This window comes from Delphinus delphis, chromosome 8 (genome assembly GCF_949987515.2).
Source record: "Delphinus delphis chromosome 8, mDelDel1.2, whole genome shotgun sequence".
Taxonomy (NCBI): domain Eukaryota; kingdom Metazoa; phylum Chordata; class Mammalia; order Artiodactyla; family Delphinidae; genus Delphinus; species Delphinus delphis.
Genome location: NC_082690.1, coordinates 104,402,180 through 104,423,668, shown reverse-complemented (window position 1 = coordinate 104,423,668; position 21,489 = coordinate 104,402,180). Strand labels below are relative to the sequence as shown.

Sequence of the window (21,489 nt, the reverse complement as noted above, 5' to 3'; positions counted from 1 at the left end):
GAGGCCCGCGTACCAAAGAAAAAAAAAAGAAAAAAAAAAAAAGGATAGGGACCCACATAATAGAATATTTTTAAAAGAAAAAAAGACTTAGGAAGTATGTTGAGAAGTTTACATTTAGGCTAGGAATCTGTGGTATTTAAGAAAATTAAACATATTAAATATACAAATACAATTCTTTAAAGTTTGAAGGAATTTAAGTTGCAGATGGGTATGATTATTTAAAGGAGTCCAATGTAGCCAACCAGAGTTTATCAAAGAAAAGGTAAAGATAATAACTCTTATCTTACTAGATTTATAGATAGAACAATAAACGTTGTAAAGTTAAAGCCTTAAGGAAAGTTAGGCTTTAAGTATGTTACTTTAATACAATTGAATAGTAACCTGTATTAGTTTCCTGTGGCTGCCGTGACAGATCACCAAAAAACTGGGTGCCTTAAAACAACAGAAAGTTATTCTCTCACAGTTCTGGAGGCTAGAAGTCCAAATTAGTAGCACTGGGCTGAAATCAACATGTCAGCAGGGCCTTGTGCCCTCCAGAGACTCTAAGAGATAAACTGTCCCTGCCAGCTAGCTTCTGGTGGCCACTGGCATCCCTAGGCTTGTGGCCGCGTCACTCTAGTCTCCAAGGTCAACATCATTAAACTTCTTTCCGGACTTCCCTGGCGGTCCAGTGGTTAAGACTCCATGCTTCCACTGCAGGGGATACAGGTTCATCCCTGGTCGCGGAATTAAGATCCCGTATGCCCCGTGGTGCCGGGGGGTTGTGGGGGGGACCTCCTGGGCCTTCTTCTTGTAAGAATACCTGTGCTTGCATTTAGGGCCCATCGAGGTAATCCAGGATAATCTCATCTAAAAATCTGTAACTCAATCATATCTGCCAAGACCCTTTTTCCCAGATAAGGTAATATTTACAGCTTCCAGAGATTAGGACCCGATAATTTGTGTGTGGTAGTGGAGGCATTATGAGCCTATCACAGTAACTTTAAAAAAAGAAGTAATCACAGTCTCTTCAGGTGCACCAATACCACTAACATGCATCATAGACACAGTGACAGGATTCTCTCCTGCTGAAATTTTTAGCGGTATTATTAGGCAATTAGACCAAGGGAACCCAGAGCACTTTGCTCTTGGCCTTAAAGCTCAGCCCTCTCTCTGTTATGGTGCTTTCCATCACCAGGGTTTTTAGGTATAATCTCCTCTCTCTCTCTCTCTCTCTCTGTCTCTGGCTAAGATACCTCAAGTCCTTTTTGGAAGTACGTGACATATATGTATTTAAATTAGAGGGGAAGATGTTGGGGGCTGGAGGATAGTCCTGACTCTACTCCTAAAACACATAGCTCCAGTTTTTTTGTTGTTGTTTTTTTTGTTTTGTTCTTTGGCCGTGACCCGCAGCTTGGGGGATCTTAGTTCCCCAACCAGGGAATGAACTTGTGCCCCCTGAAGTGGAAGCCTGGAGTCTTAACCACTGGACCACCGGGAAGTCCCTAACTAGTTTTTTTTTTTTTTGGCTGCGTTGGGTCTTCATTGCTGCCCACCGGCTTTCTCTGGTTGCGGTGAGCGGGGGCTACTCTTGGTTGCGGTGTGTGGGCTTCTCATTACAGTGGCTTCTCTTGTTGCAGAGCATGGGCTGTAGGCGTGCGGGCTTCAGTAGTTGTGGCACACTCAGTAGTTGTGGCCCATGGACTTAGTCGCTCCTCGGCATGTGGGATCTTCCCAGACCAGGGCTCGAGCCTGTGTCCCCTGCATTGGTAGGCGGATTCTTAACCACTGCGTCACCAGGGAAGTCCCCCTAACCAGTTTTAAAACATGAGACTAGTAGTTCTCAAACTTTAGTATGCCTCAAAATCACCTACAAGCCTTTTTTTTAAAATTTTTTTATTGGAGTACACTTGATTTACAATGTTGCATTAGTTTCTGCTGTACAGCAAAGTGAATCAGTTATACATATACATATATCCACTCTTTTTTAGATTCTTTTCCCATATAGGTCATGACAGAGCACTGAGTTCCCTGTGCTATACAGTAGGTCCTTATTAGTTTTCTATTTTATATATAGTAGTGTGTATATGTCAATCCCAACCTCCCAGTTTATCCCTCCCCACCCCGCCAAAGGCTTTTAAAACAGATTCCTAGGCTTCACTCACCAAGTGTCTGATTCAGTAAGTCTGGAGTGAAGCTCCAGAATTTGCATTTCAAACATTTCCAGGTGTTGCTCAAGCCTCTGGTCAGGGATGACAAGGGCCCCCACTTGAGAGCCACTGGTAGTGGTAAAGCAGAGAAGACAGAGGAGGAACAGAGAGAAGGGTTTTCAGAAGCCAGAATTTCACTTACCTTCGCGTAATGGCCCCCACCTCTTCCAAGGACCCCACCTGTGGCCAGGAGCCCTTGAGCCGAGGCTCTGCCACGGCTCTGAAGAGTGACTCCAACTGGGCCCCTCTACCAGGATTCAGCTGGGGAGATCTCCCGCTTGGGAAAAAGGAGCAGCTCTACAAACCCACAGTGTGGAACCCCAGGCAGAACTGAGAATGCAATGCTGGAAGGTGAAAACCCAGGGGGAAGAGGGCAGAAGAGATAGGAGGTTTCCAAGACATGGGTTATGAGGCTGGGCACTGGCAGCCACTGAGAAAGCAGCTGCGGCAGAGGAAAGATGCTAAAGGGCAGCCGAGAGAACAGGGGGCAAAAGAAAGTATCTGGGTTCCCTGAGACACAGTGCAAAAATCCTTGGAGTTACACATGATTTTGAGCAATCTGTGGAACAGTTTTTTTTCTTTTTTTTTTTTTTGGCTGAGCCACACGGCTTGTGGGATCTTAGTTCCCCAACCAGGGATTGAACCCCTGCCCCCCGCAGTGGAAGCACCAAGTCTTAACCACCGGACCACCAGGGAAGTCCCTGAAAACTTCTAATTATGGCAAATGACTCTTGCTTTCCATACTTTACACTGAGAACCAATATAGACTTAGAACCAGACCACCTGGGTCTGAATCTAGACTTGGCCAAGTAACTAGCTGTGTGATCTTGGGCAAGTTACATAATCACCCTGTGTTCCACTTTTCTCATCTGTGACATAGGATAATAACAGAACCTACTGGGAATTCCCTGGCAGTCCAGTAGTTAGGACTCGAGCTTTCACTGCCAACTAAGATCCCACGAGCCACGTGGTGTGGCCAAGAAAAAAACAAAAACAGAACCTACCTTGTAGTATTGTCATGAGGATTCAATGAATTACTGCACGTGAAGTGTTCAGAATAGAGTCTGGCACTTAATCATCATTATACAGGTGTTAGCTAATATGATTAAATTTTCCTTTTTTTTCCTTTTGTGGTACGCGGGCCTCTCACTGTTCTGGCCTCTCCCGTTGCGGAGCACAGGCTCCGGAAGCGCAGGCTCAGCGGCCATGGCTCCCGGGCCCAGCCGCTCTGCGGCGTGTGGGATCTTCCCGGGCCAGGGCACAAACCCGTGTCCCCTGAATCGGCAGGCGGACTCTCAACTACTGCGCCACCAGGGAAGCCCTAAATTTTCCTTTTTAAGTAAGTTTAAAAGTGAATTAATTTAAAGAATAGTATTTGGTAAATGATAGTACAGATGGTTGGTGGACATGGCAGAAGTTGAGAGAGAACACGAAAATGCCTGAATTTGGCAAAGATTTTCCACCTGTGCTCCCTGAAGCCCCAGGGTTTTTGGGACGCTTAGTCAGAGCTAAACATCTTTGGCTGTAGTTCCACTTCTGCTTTATAGATAGGGTTTCAAGGTATTTGAACAGTGTTCTGTGATTTAAAAACGAAGTTTGAAAACCACAAGGCTGAGAGTTTAGAAGAGAGAAAAGTTAATGGGGATACTGATCCCTTAGGAGTAGAAAAAGAGTGGCAGGGGATGGTGAGCGGTCTAGCCATAAATGGGTTAAATCCAGCTAGAATTCCAGAATGAAGGTGAGAGGAGGTCAGGAGTTGGCTGTGAGCAGAGTCCAAGGGGAGTTCCTGCAGTGATTCTGAGGTGGAGAAACACAGCCTGGGCCCCAGGCTTAAAAGGGCTTGGTTCCCCAGGAACCAAGGGGAGCTGGAAAGCAACCAGCATAGGTTTGGTGAGAAAAGAGCAGGGCTAGAGGCAGAGCCAGCAGTCTTGAGAGGGAAACAGACAGGGCCTGGGGAATGGGAGCAGAGCCAGGTGCCTCAAGCCAAGGCCAGCTGACTGTTAATCCACCCACCTTGCTCCAAGCAGGCAGTGTAAGGGGCAAAGTTTGCGCTCTGCCAGCCTACCATGTCACAAAAGCGGCTTCGTCATGGGTGAGCAAGCATGACACAGTCCAGTGGGGGCAGGGGGCACAACAGATGATTGCGAAGCCCCAGAATTCCCGGCGCCAATTCCCCAAGGAATTCGATGTCCTTGGACATCGGCCATCCCTGTGAGAGGGGAGCCTGGCTGGGTCTGCCTCCAGGGGCCGCATTTGGCCTCAGAATCACAGGCACTGCTCCCTTAACTTACCCTGTGCCAGGCCCTGTGCCAAACACTTTATTTACTCGATTAATTAAGAGTCTTTTACTTGCGAGTAAGGAAATCAACTCAAGCCACATTAACTTTTTTTAGAAAGTGGGTGATGATGCATTGGTGGGGGGATGGTCTCTTGACTCCCAGATCAGGAGGTCGCTGGCCTCAGGAAAGGCCCAGAGTGCGGACTCCGGAGCATCTGGCGTCCTCCTGCGACTCTTAGGTTCTCCCTGTGCATCTGCCTCATTCTTCCTCCTCAGCTGATGGGCTTTTTCTGATACTCGGTCCACAATGCAGGGAGAAGAGGCGCACCCACAGCTCCCATATTCCCATGTTACAGATCCAACCCCAGGGAGAAACTAAAGCTGGATCCACTTTGATTTCTCTGGGAAAGCAAGGCCCTGTGTGGGTCAGGTGTCCATTTTGGTTCCAACTGGCCATAGTGAAGGGAGGGGGACAGGTCACAAACAGAAATATGTCTGCTATGGTCCTTCACTCTGACCCTGAGGAGGATACGGCCCTCAGGAACTGGTTGGCTTTGAATCCAGTTTTCTTTGCCTCTAAAGCCAAGAGGTGGCCCTCGACAGGGAGGACAGAGGCAGAGGGACTGTGGTTATTAAGCCCATTAAGGGACAACAGGACATGGACAAAACACCAAGTTCCATATGAAAATAAAATTTTAATTTGCCAAGGGAAGATCACAGCAACCCCTACATACCCCACACACTAGTTCTCCTAGGACTGGGTGAGCAGGGCCTCCCTCTGGAAGTGCTCAGCAGGGAGGACAGTGACAGACCCGAGGCTGAGGCTGTGCTCAGAGGTGGGCGGGGGGACTGGCAGGCTGCTTTCGCCCATCGCCAGCGATGGGCCGGCCTCGCTCCTCCCAGATGGTGAGCCCGTCGCAGGAGCAGATCTGCTTGGGGTTCTGGAAAAGGCCAGCAGAGCGTGCGATGATGCCACAGGCCAACCTGCGGAAGAGCAGTGCGGTTGAGATGAGCACCTGCCTGGCCCCTCCCGGTCTCCGCGGGCACTGCGGGCAGAGCACTCACCCCTCTCCTGAGTTCCCTGTGATCCTGGACAAGGGATGGCCACCCCGGCCCAGGTCGTCTTCTCCCTCATCGACGACCAGGCTTCGGCCAATCACATCACACACCTTTGAGGGGAGACAAAGACCTCAGACAGTGGACCTGTTAGGAAAGGTCCCCACCTTCTTTTCCACCTCACCTTCAGCCTCTCATCCTCTATCCTGAAGACGGCTCGGCCATCAGCTTCAGCGTGGATGTTCCCTAGGTCTCCACGGTGCTGCAATGAGACCCGGGGGGGAAAGGGCACGTGGGACATGGCTGCTAACTTCTGGCTTCCCAGTATCTGGGTCCCCTTCCTCAAAGTACCAGTGTCCTCCTATGGGTCCAGTCTGGTAGGATGAAGGGACGGCCCAGGACACAAGGAAGGAAACTGGACTCTCTCTCCCTGCAACTAAAATCCTGGGCATGCTGAATGACAGCACGCTGAAAACGGCCAGTGACTCCCTCCCTAGGAAGTCATGTCACTAGACCAGGCTGCTTCTCCTACAAGGCTGCTGCCCAGTCTGCATCCAAGCCTCAGAATCTAGCCTGGTTCCTGCTCTTTTCCAAGCCCACTTCTCCAGCCTCCGGATGACTCTGTGAGCCCCTGGTAGTCTGCAGTTCCCCTGGGCTTAAGTTGGCCAAGCTTGGCTTCTTGACCATCAGAGGCAGCCAGCATCGCTTCCCTGACGTCCGGCCTCCAGGAAAAGAAGAAACACAGGGGCAAAGGGCGTCTCCTGCCCCCAACACCTGGTTCTGCCCACCTTCTCCCTTGAAGGTAATAAAAATGTCCTGGGACTTCCCTGCTGGTCCAGTGGCTAAGACTCTGCGCTCCCAATGTAGGAGGCCCGGGTTTGATCCCTGGTCAGGGAACTAGATCCTGCATGTCGCAGCTAAAGATCCCGCATGCCACCTGCACACCGCAACTAAAAAGATCCTGCACGCCCCAACTAAGACCCGGTGCAGCCAAATAAATAAATATATATATATTTTTTAAATGTCCTAACACAGCTACTGAGCTCCGCCTACATCAGATACCCTCTGCCAGGCAGGGTGGGAGGTGATGGTCAACACCCCTCAAGGGGTTCAAAGCATGGTGAGGAGACAGACATGGAACAGACTAGTGATTACAAAACATAGGGTTAGCACAATAGTGAGTGTGTTTCCTGGTGACAAGGCCCTACTGATGAGTCCCAGAGACCCACGTCTGTCTGTGCAAATAAATTGCCCCCAACCTGACAACTTGGGCAGAAGTAAGAGCCTGAGCCAACATGGGCTGGTACACATGGCCTTGCCGCAAAGCAGGGTCACAAAGCATGTCACTGTGTGACGGGGCTGACGAGCAAGCAGCAAGAAGAGCCACTTCTGCTTTATCTTGTTTCCCTTTGGGACGTCTGCTGCTCACACCTGGCACTTTTTGCTGTGCCGGGTGTTGGGGCCTTTTGCGGTAGGAAGATAAAGGCGGGGGAGGTGTTTCCAGCACTGGGCGGAGGAGCAAGCGGCCTGGTGTGTGGCTCAGAGGCACGAGCCAGCAGCAGAGGGTCAGGAGACGCAGGCTTTCTAGTCCCTCCCCTGCACACGGGTGGGTGGAACTGGGCCAGGTGGCACTGAACGTCACACCAAGTAGCCACGTGAGATCTGTCCCCTTGGGTACTGGGGAGTTAAGAAAGGTTTCAGGCAGGGGTGTGACTTTGTCACTTCATGCTTTGGAACAATTCCTCTAATACCGTGCATGAAGGCAAAGGACTGGAGGTGGATGGGGAGAGAAGGGAAGGAAGCTTAGAAACCAGTTAGGAGATGTGCAAAGGGACAACCAGGCTTGGACGTAAATCCCCACACTGAATTCACTTCTGTCTGGACAAAACCAGACGCTGAAATCCAAAAGGAACATGCCAGTCATCATGGCTCCTTGGACATGTAGCTCTTGCTCAGGTCTTCCTCTGCCTATACCGAGGGCTCGGGTACAAGACAGCAGCTGGCTCCAGCCCCTTCAGATGCCCTCCCTGGGAGGGGCCCAGGCCAAGGCACGGGTCACGAGGGGGTCTTCGGCCCTTCAGAAACTCCACTTCCTAAGAGGCATAGGGCTGCCAGTTCCCAGACCTCCTTCTTGCCGGTTCAAGCCTCCAGGGCTTTGTCTACGGGGCGTCCCCTGTTAAGCCTCCATTCCCACTCTCCCTTCTTCACCTGCCTGATTCCTGCTCAGCACCTTTCAAGGCTTCAATGAGGAAGACTGCCTCTAAGATGCACCCCCTGGATTCACACCCTGTGTGCTCCACCACAAGGGTGGGCTGGACCTGGCGTCACCTCCAAGCTTACGTTACAAAAGGAGCGTGGCTTCAGGTTGGAAGCCTTCTCTCTCTCACTTGCTCTGACGGCAGCCAGCTGCTGTGCTGTGCACTGGCCTAGGGAGAGGCCCACCTGGCAAAGGACTGATGTCTCTGGCCAACAGCCAGGGAGGCCCTGAGGCCGGCCAACAGCAACATGAGTTCGTGTGGAAGCGGGTCCTCCCCACATCGAGCCTTGAGAGACCCGAAGACAGAGGTCCCCAGCTATGCTGTACCCGAATTCCTACCCCAGAGAAACTGTGAGATGACAAATGCTTGTTGTTTGTTTTAAACCTGGGAGTTCCCTGGTGGTCCAGTGGTTAGGACTTGGCGCTTTCACTGCTGTGGGTTCGATCCCTGGTTGGGGAGCTAATATCCGCACAAGCCGAGCAGCTTGGCCAAAAAAAAACCCAAAGGGCTTCCCTGGTGGTGCAGTGGTTGAGAGTCCACCTGCCGATGCAGGGGACACGGGTTCGTGCCCCGGTCCGGGAAGATCCCACATGCCACGGAGCGGCTGGGCCCGTGAGCCATGGCCGCTGAGCCTGCGCGTCCGGAGCCTGTGCTCCGCAACGGGAGAGGCCACAACAGTGAGAGGCCCGCGTACCGCAAAAAAAAACAAAAAACCAAAAAACAAAAAACCCTAAGTTTGGAGTAATTTGACTCTCGGCAATAGATAACTGACACACAGAACGCAAGTATGACACTATGCAATGGACCCAACAGAAAGGCTTCCCCCACTCCCCAGGGGGCGGGGGGCGAGGAGTAAAAACTTCGATCACTAGAAATGTGACAGAGCTGTCAAAAGTCCAAAAAAACAAAAATCACTTACATGAATTAAGAAACACACACCATGTTTTCATTTGTTTGCCCTCCCCTGCACACGGGTGGGTGGGGCTGTGTGACGGGGCTGACGAGCAAGCAGCAAGAAGAGCCACTTCTGCTTTATCTTGTTTCCCTTTGGGACGTCTGCTGCTCACACCTGGCACTTTTTGCTGTGCCGGGTGTTGGGGTCTTTTGCGGTAGGAAGATTAAGGAGGGGGAGGCGTTTCCAGGACTGGGCGGAGGAGCAAGCGGCCTGGTGTGTGGCTCAGAGGCTGATCCCCTCTGAATCCCTGAGGAGGGGAACACATAGCACCGCAGGCGGAGGAGACGGAATCAGGTGTGTGTGGACAGGGCGTCAGGAAACATCCCATCACTGAGAGAGGAGGCCGTCCTCCTGGCACGACATCCAGGACAAAATGTCAGCTTGGTGTTGAAACGTCTTTAACGCCTCTCTGACATTCACTAATCACCCTGACAGCGGTAAAGCAGGCCGTAGTCCCTAGCAGGACCCTAATGACACGTTTTAGGTCTGCACTGATGTACCTTCACAATGATCCTCCTCTTGGGGCTGGAAGTACTGGTTTCTTATTTTCTGTGGCCATATCAAGTTTCTTGTTAAAAATAAATCTACCTTAATTACATGAATGATGTCTTGATTTTCTTCAAAATAATGGTGGAGAAGGGCCAGGGGTGTTGATGAAGCAGGACTGGCCACGAGTTGGTAACTGGGTGACAGGGACATGGGGGTTCAGGACTCTAGTTTCTCTACTTTTAGAAATTGTTTGAAACCTTCAGTGATAGATTAAAATGTTAAAAATAACTAAATTTACCTAAGGGGAAAAAAATCAGTCAATTTAAATAAAAACATTGAGTAACTAACAGAACAAGTAGTACTCAGATAAGGCAAGAATCATTAAGGCAGCATGTGACTCACTGCTGATGGGGAAACAATTCTCTGGTGTAAAATTAAACTCCAGGGCCAGGAGCTGCAGCGTCAGGGACAGCGTTTTGTTTTTTGTTTTTTGGCCACACCATGAGGCACGCGGAACTTCCCCGATGAAGGCTCGAACCCATGTCCTCCGCAGTGGAAGTGAGGAGTCTTAACCACTGGACCACCAGAGAAGTTCTGGGATGGCCTTTTTAGTTTAGGTAAAAGCTTTAACTTCCACACCATCACCTTCTCCAGGAAGCTTTCTCCCATTGCATGTGCCCCTCGGGCTGGGTCAGGAGCTTGCTCTGGGCTCCCAGGGCCTCCGGCAGGCTCCTGCAAGGATTCTCTCACTGCACTGCAACCAAGGAGTTCTCAGTGTCTCCCTCACCAGACTGTGAGTCTTAGGGAGCAGGCCTTCAACACAGAAAGTGTCAATAAATGTTTCTAAATGGAACCAAAAAAGTGAGGGAAAAAGACCCCAACAAAAAGGAATCATACTTTCAGGCCCCAAGAGCTGCGTGCCCTGCCTCTGAGACTTTGGGTTCTCTCTCAGCCTAAAAAGAATACTTACCTGGTCGGGGAGTTCCCTGGTGGCCTAGTGGTTAGGATTCTGGGCTTTCACTTACCCGGTCAGAGTCCTGGGGACCTCCATGAGACATTCCATCAGGGTTAAAGTGGTCCCCACAGCTAAGAAGGAAAGATAGCAGGTGGGCAGTGAAACAATAGCTCACAGGCCAGGTGATCCATCCTCTTACTTGACATTTGTTTCATTTATTCATTCACTCACTTATTCATTCATCCACTCATTCAACACACAGGCCCACTCTGTGCCAGGCTCTGAGTTGAGGGCACTAAGAAGAATCAGTCATGGGACCTGCCCTCAATAAGCTTCCAGGCGAGACACAGATGAGTAAACAACTAATGGCATGACAGCATGACAAACACCATGACATGGAGACCTGACTCTCCCGTGTCCAGGAGTCACCTTCCATCTCGGAGGCAGTAAGGTGGCTATGAGCAGGAGTGTCTAGGTCAGATTTTGGTTCAAATCCCCACTCTACCATTTACATGCTCTAGGGTCTTTGACAAGTCATTTAACCTTTTTGAGTCTCAGTTTTCTCATCTGTAGACTGGGCCTTTGTGTATATGCCTCCCAGGGTACTTGTGAGGATCAAACGTGAAAGAGTGTGTGAAAAGCTGAACACAGCCCCCTGCACTTATGTGGGTGCACAACTGGGGCAATAAGGATGCTACAGGGAGGTTACAGAGGACTCACCTGTTGCAGTTCCTTGTGAGGTCTCCGAACTCATGGACGTGCAGTCCGTGCAGCCCAGGCTGCAGGCCGTCAATGGTCCCCTCGATGAGGCAGCGCTCAGGGGTCAGCTGTAGGAAGTGCACCACTCCCTGCACAGGGCCAGGCCCCCCGAGAATGGCCACTGCTGCCCCCAGATTCTCTGTAAGGTATTAAACACCAGGGCTGGCTCGTCACCTCACCCAGCCCCACCCATTTATCAACTTGGAAACGACGTGGAGAGAGCCCCCATAACTTCGCGGGGTCCCTAAAGCCACGCCAACCCGAGCCCCCAAAGGCCATGGTTGGATCTGTACCACACCCAGGCCACCTCCCTCCCAGAGAGGCCAAGGCCAAGGTTACTCACGGAACAGGCCACTGCCCATGCCCTTGAGTACCGCCTGCCTCCCAGTGCCTTCTAGAAGGGCCTGCACCTCCTGGCTGGGCAGGGTGGTCTGTACCAGGACCATCTGGTTCTCCAACTGCACCTCCACACTCTGGACACCTGGGAGAAGACAGGAGACAGTGGGCAGCAGAGGGCTGGCACCCCTGTGCTGGGAGCAGGGAAGAGAGAATCAGGGGGCCATTCCCCATCCCCATCTTAACCAACCTTCCTATGGTTGGAGGCAAGCTCTGAAGCTGCCTTCTAGCTGTGTAAGGCCCTTAACCTCTCTGAGTTTGTTTCTTTATGAATAAAGTGGGGATAACGCCATCTTGCCCCCAGGAGTGTTGTGAATTCTTATTTCATACGAGGCATTATTTATAACTTTTTTTTTTTTTTTTTGGTGCGGTACGCGGGCCTCTCACTGTTGTGGCCTCTCCCGTCGTGGAGCACAGGCTCCGGACGCGCAGGCTCAGTGGCCACGGCTCACGGGCCCAGCCGCTCCGCAGCATGTGGGATCTTCCCGGACCAGGGCACGAACCCGTGTCCCCTGCATCGGCAGGTGGACTCCCAACCACTGCGCCACCTGGGAAGCCCCTCTTTATAACTTTTGAAACACAGATAGTTCTTTTAAAAATGTTTCAGCACAACATTGTAAATCAACTATACTTCAATTTTTAAAAATTAAACAATAAAAAAAAATGTTTGTATAAAAGTGGGCTATCAATAGCCACATTACTCATGATAGTCAAAAGGTGAAAACAGCCCCAAAGCCCATCAAATGATGAGTGGATAAACAAAACTCGTACCCATGCAATGGAATACTATTCACCCATAAAAAGGCATTCAGCACTGATACATGCTACAATGTGGATGACCCTTAAAAACATTATGCTAAGTAAAAGCCAGTCACAAAGAGCACGTATTAGATGATGTCATTCTGGATGAAATACCCAGAAGAGGTAAATCTATAGAGACAGAAAGTAGATTAGTGGGTAGGGGAGTAGGAGGGTGATAGCTGAAAGGTACAATTTTCTTCATAAGGTGATGAAATAGAAAACTGATAGTGGTAATGGTTGCACAACTCTGTGAATATACTAAAAACCACTGAACTGTATACTTTAATGGATGAATTTTATGATATATGAGCATTTCAATAAAGCTGGCACACATAAAAAAGAGGGGGCTATCACCACTATCCTGAAAGCTAACATTTACTGAACATGCACTGTGGGCTTTTTCGTACTTTACCTGTATTAATGCAGTAACCCTGTGAGTTGGGCACTATTATCCCCACTTTACGGATGAGAAAACTGAGGCATAGAGAAGTTAAGCAACTTGCTCCAAGTCACGTTGTAGTGAATGGTGGGACTGGAACTCATCCCAGGCAGCCTAGCTCCAGAGCCCGAGCACTTCACCTGAATACTGCTCACCCTGAGAAGCAGCTCCAGCCTCCAGGCTGGCTTGGCGCCCCCGCCTCCATCCTCCTGTGGCAGTTCCCACTTCTCCTATGTAACTCATGCTGCACCGATTACAATCCTCTGTGTGGGCAGGAGCTCTGTGTGGTCCACAAGGGTCAGGTTCAAAAGTCAGAGGGTCTCAACTGCCCTCCAAATCCCTGAAGCCACCCTGGTGTATACACAACCTGCGGGACGATTCTGACACATGCTCAGTTTTGAGGGCCATCGAGCCACCTCAAAGAAGGACGAGAAGGGGCTTCTCTTTCATTCAGATGTTCAGGGCTCATAAGCCTTTTAAGAGAACTCTTGAATCCTGAGCCAGAGCACAGGGGATGGCTGGGAACTCTGAGGGATGATCTCACCTGTGGAGCTTACAACCATTCTGCTCTGATCTTAGTAAGTGTGTCTGTTGCTCTGGCAGGGTAGAGCCCATGGGAGCCGGGAGCCCTGGGCAGCCCAGAAGACAGGTTAAGCGAGGCATGTCCCTCTGCTGAGCCAATGCTGTGTGAACTGAAGGCTGCACTGACTGTCTGCATTCCCTTCATCCTTGGTTCCCCCACCCACCACCACCCCCGCCCTGTATTCATTCAACAAATGTGTGCTGGGCCTGGAGGAGGCCAGGGTCAGGGAAAGCACCAGTCCTAGTCCGCAGGGAGCTCATGGGCTGTGGGAGAATCAAGACTACACCTGGATTAACCATCAGGCAGAGATGGGAATAACAGTCCCCGAGGCACACACAAGGAACCTCAGCTGTTCAGATTCCTTCCAACTCGAGGCCAAACGGGGAGATGGTACTGGGCGGAGGTAGCACCCAAGAGGCAGGACTGTTTGGCCTGTGGTTACAAAGGGTCCCACGGTCTTGCTTCTACAGATCCCCTGCCCCATCGGTGACACTGTTGGGGGAGGGGCCGAATTTGTAAACAGAAATCAGACAGACACACCCATCTCCTCCCGGCAAGTACTGGGCAATTCTGCCAGAAGAAAACCCCCCAAATAACCCAACTGCCTGTCACTTAACACAATGTCTCATCCTGGGCCACCTAGCGTGAAGCCTTGGAGCTCCAGGTCCACCCAGAGGTGCCTCTGGATGCCAAAGTGGTAGGGAGGACGGCAGGGAACTCTGAGCCTCTAGGGAATGCCAAGAGCTGTGTGCTCAGCTTTACACACATCAGGACAGTGATACTGTCCTCCTCTGGCAAGTGAAGAAATGAGGCTGGAGGGCTTCTCAACTGGCTCGAGATCACAAAGCTCAGAAGGCAGCCTGTCCAACTCCAGAGCTGATGCTTGGTCCCCTTGCCCCACAGGAAGAAGGACTGGGCCCCAAAGGATTGATTGTCTGAGGCTCCCAGAGCTTAAGTAAGCATGCAGTGTGAGGGATTCACTTGCCTATTCATTCATTTAACAAATGTACACTAAGTGCCTATCATGCGCCCCGTTCCAGGCAGTAGGGATGCAGCAGGGAACAAGTCAGGTGATGTCTCTGCCCCATCAAGCAGCATGTGTTCCAGCACAGGAATATGGATATCAAACACATGCACAGGGAGATTCAGATAGGGCAAAGTGTGCTCAATGAAACAGGTATTGGGGAACAACCGGGGCGTGAGCCACTTAGGCTGGTGAAGGAAAGTTTCTCTGAGCCTTTAAGCATAGGCCTGAATGTAGTCAGGGAAGAGCATTCCAGCAGAGGGTACAGTTTGGGCAAAGACCCTGAGGCAGGAACAACATCTATGTGTTCTAGGAAGAGAAAGGCCCAGTGGCTGGAGCTGGAGTAAAGGGAATGATAAGATACAAAGTTGTAAGTGGAGACCAATGAAACAAAGCCCTGCAGGCAACAGGAAAGAATCTGGAATTTAATTTTAATGCAAGGGGAGGCCATTGGCAGAGGCCACAGAGTACAGTGGTTGAGGGTGTGGGCTCTGGAGTTGAAATTCTGAGTCTGCCACCTACTAGCTGTGTGGCCTTAGCTTACTCAACCTTTCTGTTTTCTTTTCAGTTTCTTCCTCTACAAATGGAGATAACAATACAACGTACTTCAGCAGGCTACTGAAGGCCTAAACGAGTTATCTCATATAGAGCACTTAGAACAGTGCCTGGCCTATGGGAAGCTCTTAAATATTAGGACTTTCACAGGATTTTAAGCAGAGCAGTGACAACATCTGATGTATGATTTAAAAAATCATTCTTAGCAATTTCCTGGTGGTCCAGTGGTTAGGCTTTCACTGCCAAGGGTGCAGGTTCGACCAGCGGGTTGGGGAACTAAGATCCCACGAGCCACGCGGGGCAGCCAAAAAATAAAATAAAATAAAATAATTGAAAATAAAAAAGGAAAAAAATCACTCTGGTTTCTATGTGAAGAACCTATCGGAAAGGGCAACAGAGAGCCCAAAGATGAGGTTCTCGTGTGGGTTGTGGTGAGGTGAGGTGGTCTGGTTTGGTGTGAAGCCCAAAGTACAGAAAAAGAGTTTTAGACACAGCAGACAAGACTTTCTGATGGACTGGCTTTGGCACAGGTAGGTTGCTGCTCTGGGGTCTCCTAAGAAGAGCTGCGTCTCTGCACTGAAAGTGGGAGGGCCCCAGTGGGAAGCTCCTTGTGACTGCAATTCCCAAAACCTTGACCTGAGTCTGAACCAAGAAGGCTGGCTCCCCAGCTGAGCAGCAGTTCGGTTTGGCTGGTGTGGAGTGTGGCCTGGCCAGTAGTACCTGTTTAGCTCAGAGCCCAGAGAGGGAGAAAAGATAAGGCCGTAGGGGACTCTAGGGTGGGTGATAAGAGTTCAAGGAAGTGAGCCTTGGGCTGGGAGGTCCTCCCACTTACCCTTAGGAGGAGAGCAGAGCCTTCTTCCCCAAAGCCCAGGCCTCCTGGAGAGGGCAAATCACCCGATCACTCTTTCTGTCTCCCTCTCTGTATCTGGGAAGCCAGCCCATGAGAAAGCGAAGCTGCTTCCAGTTACCCAGACCAGAAAATGTAGTCACCAGAAGTCTTTATCTGGCCTCTAAGAAACCTGCAGAGGGCTAAAAACTGCCCTATGTCCAACAGAAGTCCAGCTGTCTGCTCTCCCAGTAAGAATGTTTTACAGGAGGTAGAGTCCAACAGCTTTGGAAAGCTTTGGTCAGAACACTCCACTCTCAGTGGAATGGCTCAGTTTTCTCAGACACTCACCCCTCATTCCCAAACACATAGTCAAAGCAAACCCAGCTTTAGGATCTGTCCCCCTCTGCAAACATGGCACTGGAAGCCAGCACCAAGCGCTCTGGGGGCTGAGGGCAGGTGCTGCCCGGCCGCTGCGCACCAGCCCCGCTCTGCTCTCCATGCATAAGATTCATGGGCAAACATGAATGGCTAACAAAGTGAAATGGTGTTGGAACAGTGGGAATCAACAGTTTTGCACAGGACGCTTTGAGAGATGTTGTTTACTGTAGTCTGCCTGAAGTTGGGACAAAACTGAACCAACAAGAGCAGTTTGGTGCTTTGGAAAGTGTGAGAGCTGCTAGTGAACTCTAGTATCCTCTATCAGGAGAAGTAACTGAAATGAATGAAGCTCTTGCAGAAAATCCAGGACTTGTCCACAAATGTTGTTATGAAGATGGTTGGCTGATCAAGATGACATTCAGGAACACCTCAGAACTAGATGAACTAATGGGTAAGGAAGCATATGAGAAATACATAAACTCTATTGAGGAGTGAAAATGGAACCCCTAAATAAGACAGTTTGAACAACTTAAAAAAGATCAGGGACTTCCCTGGCGGTCCAGTGGTTAAGACTCTGCGCTTCCACTGCAGGGGGCACAGGTTCGATACCTGGTGGGGGAACTAAGATCCCACATGACGCACGGTGCGGCCAAAAAAAAAAAAAGTTTTGTCCCCTCATGCCTCTGCCCAACCAGCTTACCACCTATAAGCCCTGCCTCTCATAATTCCTAAGATTTAGTGGGCTCTCACTACATGCCAAAGACCTTTCTAAAGTGCTTTTACATGTATTAACTAATTTACTCTTCACAATGAACCTCTGGGGTAGCTTCCATTACCTTGCCCATTTAAACACTGAAGAAACAGACACAAAAAGTAACATGCACGAGGTCTTAGTGCCATTAAGTGGCAAAGGGGGGATTTGAACCCAAACAGTCTGACTCTAGAGCACATACCCCGAAGACCTAGGACACACTGCTGCCTTATACAGAGCCAAGTGCCACCAATGTCCCAGTTTCAGAAGCCATCACATGGCAGCTCCTCCAAGAACTGCTCTTCCCAGCGCAATGCTTGTGTGCTCATGTTACCTGAGGGCAGAGGCTGTGCCTGAAACATTTGTGAACACTTTTCCCTAAAAAGCCCCCAGTGTCTGGTCTATACCTGAATGACTGGATAAACATTTGACAGAATCAAAGACAGGCAGTTCCCATGGCCATGCTGGTGGCTCTGCCTTCTCAGATCTTTCCGATTGTGCCTGGTCATCTCCAGACCGGCTAGCTGGCTTTTAAGAATCAGGGCCGGACTTCCCTGATGGCGCAGTAGTTAAGAATCTGCCTGCCAATGCAGGGGACATGGGTTCAATCCTTGGTCCGGGAAGATCCCACATGCCGCAGAGCAACTAAGCCTGTGCGCCACAACTACTGAGCCCACGTGCCACAACTACTGAAGCCCGCGCCCTAGAGCCCATGCTCCGCAACAAGAAAAGCCACGGCAATAAGCCCGTGCACCTCCCCCGCTTGCCGCAACTAGAGAAAGTGCAGCAATGAAGACCTAAAGCAGCCAAAATAAAAAAAAAAAGAATCAGGGCCGCCTAAGATGGAACATGGCTAGGGCTGCTGTTTGCTTTGTCAAGATTATTTTGTTTCTCAAGCAAGAACTGCCTGTGTGCCAGGGAAAACCCCTGTAGGGGGGGACTACGCTCTGCCTCCCTCCTCACCTCCAGGCACTGGAGGTTTAAGACACCAGAAGGGCAGGCAGAGCCAGTAGAAGAATCTGGCAGGGCAGGCCTGAGACCTGCACTCTAGACTCCGCCTCTGGGTCCCTGTGTGACTCTGAGAACATTCCTTCCTCTCTCCAGGTCTCAATTTCTGCATCTGTAAATGGGAGTAGGGTTGGTCTAAGAGATTTGCCTGCCCCTCCCAGAGGCCTCCTGACTGCGCACTGAAAAGTTAATCTGGTTAAGCAGGTTCTTACCTGCTATCCCTTGCAGGGACGTGCGCACCGCGTCCACGCAGCTCTGACAGGTCATCTGCACCGCGAACTCCAGCTGCAAGGACGGGCCGATGAGAGCTAGGGAACCTTCTTGCGTGACCCTGTTTCACTACCTTCCCTGCGACCACCCCCAAAGGCCTGGAGTAACGCCCCACGTGACCCCTCCTCAAGCGCCTTCATTATCACTCACGATCATTCCAAGAGCAACACCCCTCAACATTAACGCCAAGGGCCCTGCTACTCTCACATTCCAGCCTGGATCCCAGGCCCCAACCCAGGTGTACGCTCCTTCCCCCATTCTCAAGTTAACGATCACCCCAGGGGCCGAAGCTCTCGCCCCTGCGAGGCTCCCACACGAGGCCTCGACCCTCACCGTGCAGGTAGTCCCGCGGTCCCCCGAGTCCGATGCCATCCCGAACGCAGTCACCACCGGAGGACCCGAACTGTCCAGGTCCTGTGGCGCCAACCCTGAGACGCGTCGGGAGAGGCGGAGCCCCGGAAGCCACTCCTTGCCCCGCCTCCCGCTGCGAGCGCACGCAAGGCTCTGCATCCCACCCACCCACGTCCACGCTGTAGCGGGCAAGGGCTGCGCAGGCGCACTTGGGCCATCCGGCCCCTCGTTGCCTTAGTAACCGCCGGCGCCGCCAGCGCCGCCTGGTCTAAGATGGAGCCGTATAAGCCCGAGTTCCAGCGGTTTTACCACCGGTTGCTGCGTCCGCTGTCGCTCTTCCCCCGCACGACGACGCGCACAGAGTCTCAGAAGCGCCTCTCGCAGGAGGTCCTGATGCTGCTGCCCCTACCGGTCTCACGGCTGACGGTGGCGTCGCTCTGCCGCCAGGTAGCGGAGCGGCTGGCCAACAGCGGGCTGGAGGCGCGCGCGCCTCGCAAGGTACGACTCCGTTTCACCGAGGTCATCCTGGATGAGCTAAAGTGCAGCTGGCAGGAGCCCCCCACCGAACCTGGTCTGAGCTACTGGAACAATCAGAGGCTGCGGGAGCGGCTCCTGGTCTACGTGCTGCTCAGCAGCGAGCAGCTCTTCGTACGCTACCTGCACCTTCAGAAGATCATGTCGACCCCCGCAGCTGTCTTCACCGAATCAGCCACGCTCACCCGGTTGGCCGCCAGCCTCGCCAGGGACTGCACAGTCTTCCTTACCGGTCCCGAGGTCTACCGTGGCCTGCTCGCCGACTTCCGCGCCCTGCTGAAGGAAGGGCAGGTCCAAGTCTGCTTGTCCAGACTGCGCCTCCTCGGCCCCACTGCGGCTTTCAGGCTCTGCCCTATCCCGTGGCATCACAGCACTGGCTTTGCCCAAGTGCCATATTCCAACCTCAGCCTGAACTACCTCATCCAACTCAGCCGCCCGCGAGAGCTTGTCAGTGAGCCTGAACCGGACCCAGTGAAGGAATGGAAGTCCATTCCCCAGCTGAAGAAGAAGAAGCCTCTCCGCTGGCTGTCCACCATGCAAAAGGGGAGAGAAAGCAACTTCAGTTCACAGATTGCCTCACTGCCTGGGTCCTCTGTGGCTACCCCCAACCAGGTTCCCCCCACCTCCCACTTGCCCCTCTCCTCCCAGCTCCAGAGGGGCCAGTCCATGCCCTCTCTGCGTGAGGGCTGGAAACTAGCAGATGAGTTGGGCCTTCCTCCATTCTCTCCTCGCCCCTTAACCCCACTGGTCCTGGTTGCAGAGAGCAAACCAGAGCTGGCAGGGGACACTGCGGCTGAGGACCTGAAGCAGAGGATGAAGAACATGCAATTGGGGTGGTCTCACTACTCACCGCTGAACTCGGGCCTGCCCCCACTCTTGGGGGCCCTGACCTACCGCCCAGCTGCAGCACATCACATGGAAGAGCTGCAGAGAATGTTGAAGGGCCTTGAGGAGAAGAAAGCCTCAGAGCAGTGGAGCCCCCAGTCCCCCAGATCCCATCCAGTTGAACCACAGCCAGTGACTGTTACTTTGAAGCTAAGAAATCAGGTGGTCCAGGCAGCTGCTGTACAGGTCTCAGCAAGAAACTTTTTGGATTCCTTCCACGTTGAGGGGGCCGGAGTCCTATACAACCACCTGGCTGGTGAACTGGAACCCAAACTTATCGAGGAAATGGATACTGATTGCACTTTGGGCAGTAGCATCAGGGAGGTGTACAAGGAGCTGATGAGCCATGTCTCTAAGGACCACTTCTCTTTTGACCAGGGGCCCCTGGTTGAGCCTGCAGCCAATAAAGACTGGTCGGCCTTCCTATTCTCAGCCTTTCTACGTCAAGAAAAACAGCATCGTTTCATCAACACCAAGCTGGCTGGACTTTCTTCCCTGAGAGCTAACACTTTACAGTCCAACCCTGATAAGATGTCCTCCTTCACATCACTCCAAGCACGTAAAAGCTGGGAGAAGTGGTCAAACAAGGCCTCATGGCTGAACTGGTGGAAAACGACTTTGTCTGTGGGTGACTACTTCAAGTACCTCACCACCCAGGAGACAGACTTCCTCCATGTCATCTTCCAAATGTATGAAGAGGAGGTTCCTGTGGAGATCGTGGCCCCTGTCAGAGAGTCCCGAAAGATTCAGCACCCACCTCCCTTGCTAGAAGACGACGAGCCAGACTTTGTGCCAGGAGAGTGGGATTGGGACACGGTGCTGGAGCACAGGCTGGGAACTGAGAACAACAGCCTCCTGGAAGACTCTCACAAAATCCTGAGCCTACAGAAGCGTCTGGAGCAGCTGTGGTCCATGCTTGAGGTCCCTGACAAAGACCGGCTGGACATGGCCATCAAGTACAGCTCCAATGCCCGCCTGAGGCAGCTGCCGTCACTGGTGAGTGCCTGGGAGCAGGCCTTGCAGCCCATTCAGCTGCGGGAGGTATTGCTGGGGAAACTGGAGTGGTTTGAGCGACAAGCCTCCGACCCTAACCGCTTTTTCCACAAGACCGACATGGGCCTGAGTCGCTTCCTGGAGGAGAATCAGATCCGCAACCATCTCCATAAGAGGCTCGGTCTAGTGGAGGCTCCTTTGGTTCCCCTCCTGGAGGAGATCGAGTTAGTCTTCGGTGAGCCAGTGACCTTCAAGGGGCGGCGCTACCTGGACAAGATGAAGCATGACAAAGTGGAGATGCTCTACTGGCTGCAGCAGTGGCGGCGGCTCCACCACCTGGTCTGGGCCAAGAGGGCCTCCCATCAGTCAGCCCTGTCCAGGAAGCTCAGCAGCCAGCCTTTAATAGCCCCTGGGAATACGCCCATTACTCTCTGACCAGGTCAAGTGCCCTCAGGTCCCTCCCTCACCCCCATACACCCAGCAGCTCACCCAGACCTCTGGACTGCTTTGAAAGAAGAAATATCTGGGAGTGCGGGGTTCAGGAAAACTGTGCTTCCAACTACCAGGGGACTGAAATTAGCACTTTATTTTGACCATGAAGTTCTCATAAAAAAATCCACAAGCCCAGTAGTCCCATTTCTGTCAAGCCATGAACAGCACAGCCAAAAACTCATGCATCAATAGAGAAGGGCAAGAGGAAATAAAGTGTGAAGGATGTAGCTTTATTAGGGTAGTCTGTGTAGGCCTCACGGG

At 51.7% G+C, this 21,489-nt stretch overlaps 2 protein-coding genes across 2 annotated transcripts; one reads left to right on the top strand and one right to left on the bottom strand.

The window, feature by feature from the left end:
• Window positions 1–5,127: 5,127 nt before the first annotated feature.
• On the bottom strand, window positions 5,128–18,454 carry CCS (copper chaperone for superoxide dismutase). The gene is made up of 8 exons (XM_060019323.1): window positions 18,307–18,454; window positions 17,916–17,988; window positions 11,283–11,420; window positions 10,901–11,078; window positions 10,251–10,311; window positions 5,708–5,785; window positions 5,533–5,636; window positions 5,128–5,451 (listed from the first exon to the last, which is right to left on the bottom strand). The coding sequence occupies exons 1-8, from the start codon at window positions 18,343–18,345 to the stop codon at window positions 5,298–5,300; spliced, it is 825 nt and encodes a 274-aa protein (XP_059875306.1). The 5' UTR covers window positions 18,346–18,454; the 3' UTR covers window positions 5,128–5,297.
• A 143-nt stretch (window positions 18,455–18,597) lies between these two features.
• Window positions 18,598–21,242, top strand: CCDC87 (coiled-coil domain containing 87). Its single transcript, XM_060017533.1, has one exon. It carries the CDS (start codon window positions 18,598–18,600, stop codon window positions 21,169–21,171), a length of 2,574 nt encoding a protein of 857 aa, XP_059873516.1. The 3' UTR covers window positions 21,172–21,242.
• Window positions 21,243–21,489: the final 247 nt, after the last annotated feature.

Coding starts and splice junctions, on each gene's coding strand:
- CCS (XM_060019323.1), bottom strand. CDS start 18,345: ATGGCATCGGACTCGGGGGACCGCGGGACTACCTGCACG. Junction 10,312..10,900: donor CTCACAAGGAACTGCAACAG/GTGAGTCCTCTG, acceptor TTTCCTTCTTAG/CTGTGGGGACCACTTTAACC. Junction 5,637..5,707: donor TAGAGGATGAGAGGCTGAAG/GTGAGGTGGAAA, acceptor CTCCCCTCAAAG/GTGTGTGATGTGATTGGCCG.
- CCDC87 (XM_060017533.1), top strand. CDS start 18,598: ATGGAGCCGTATAAGCCCGAGTTCCAGCGGTTTTACCACCGGTTGCTG.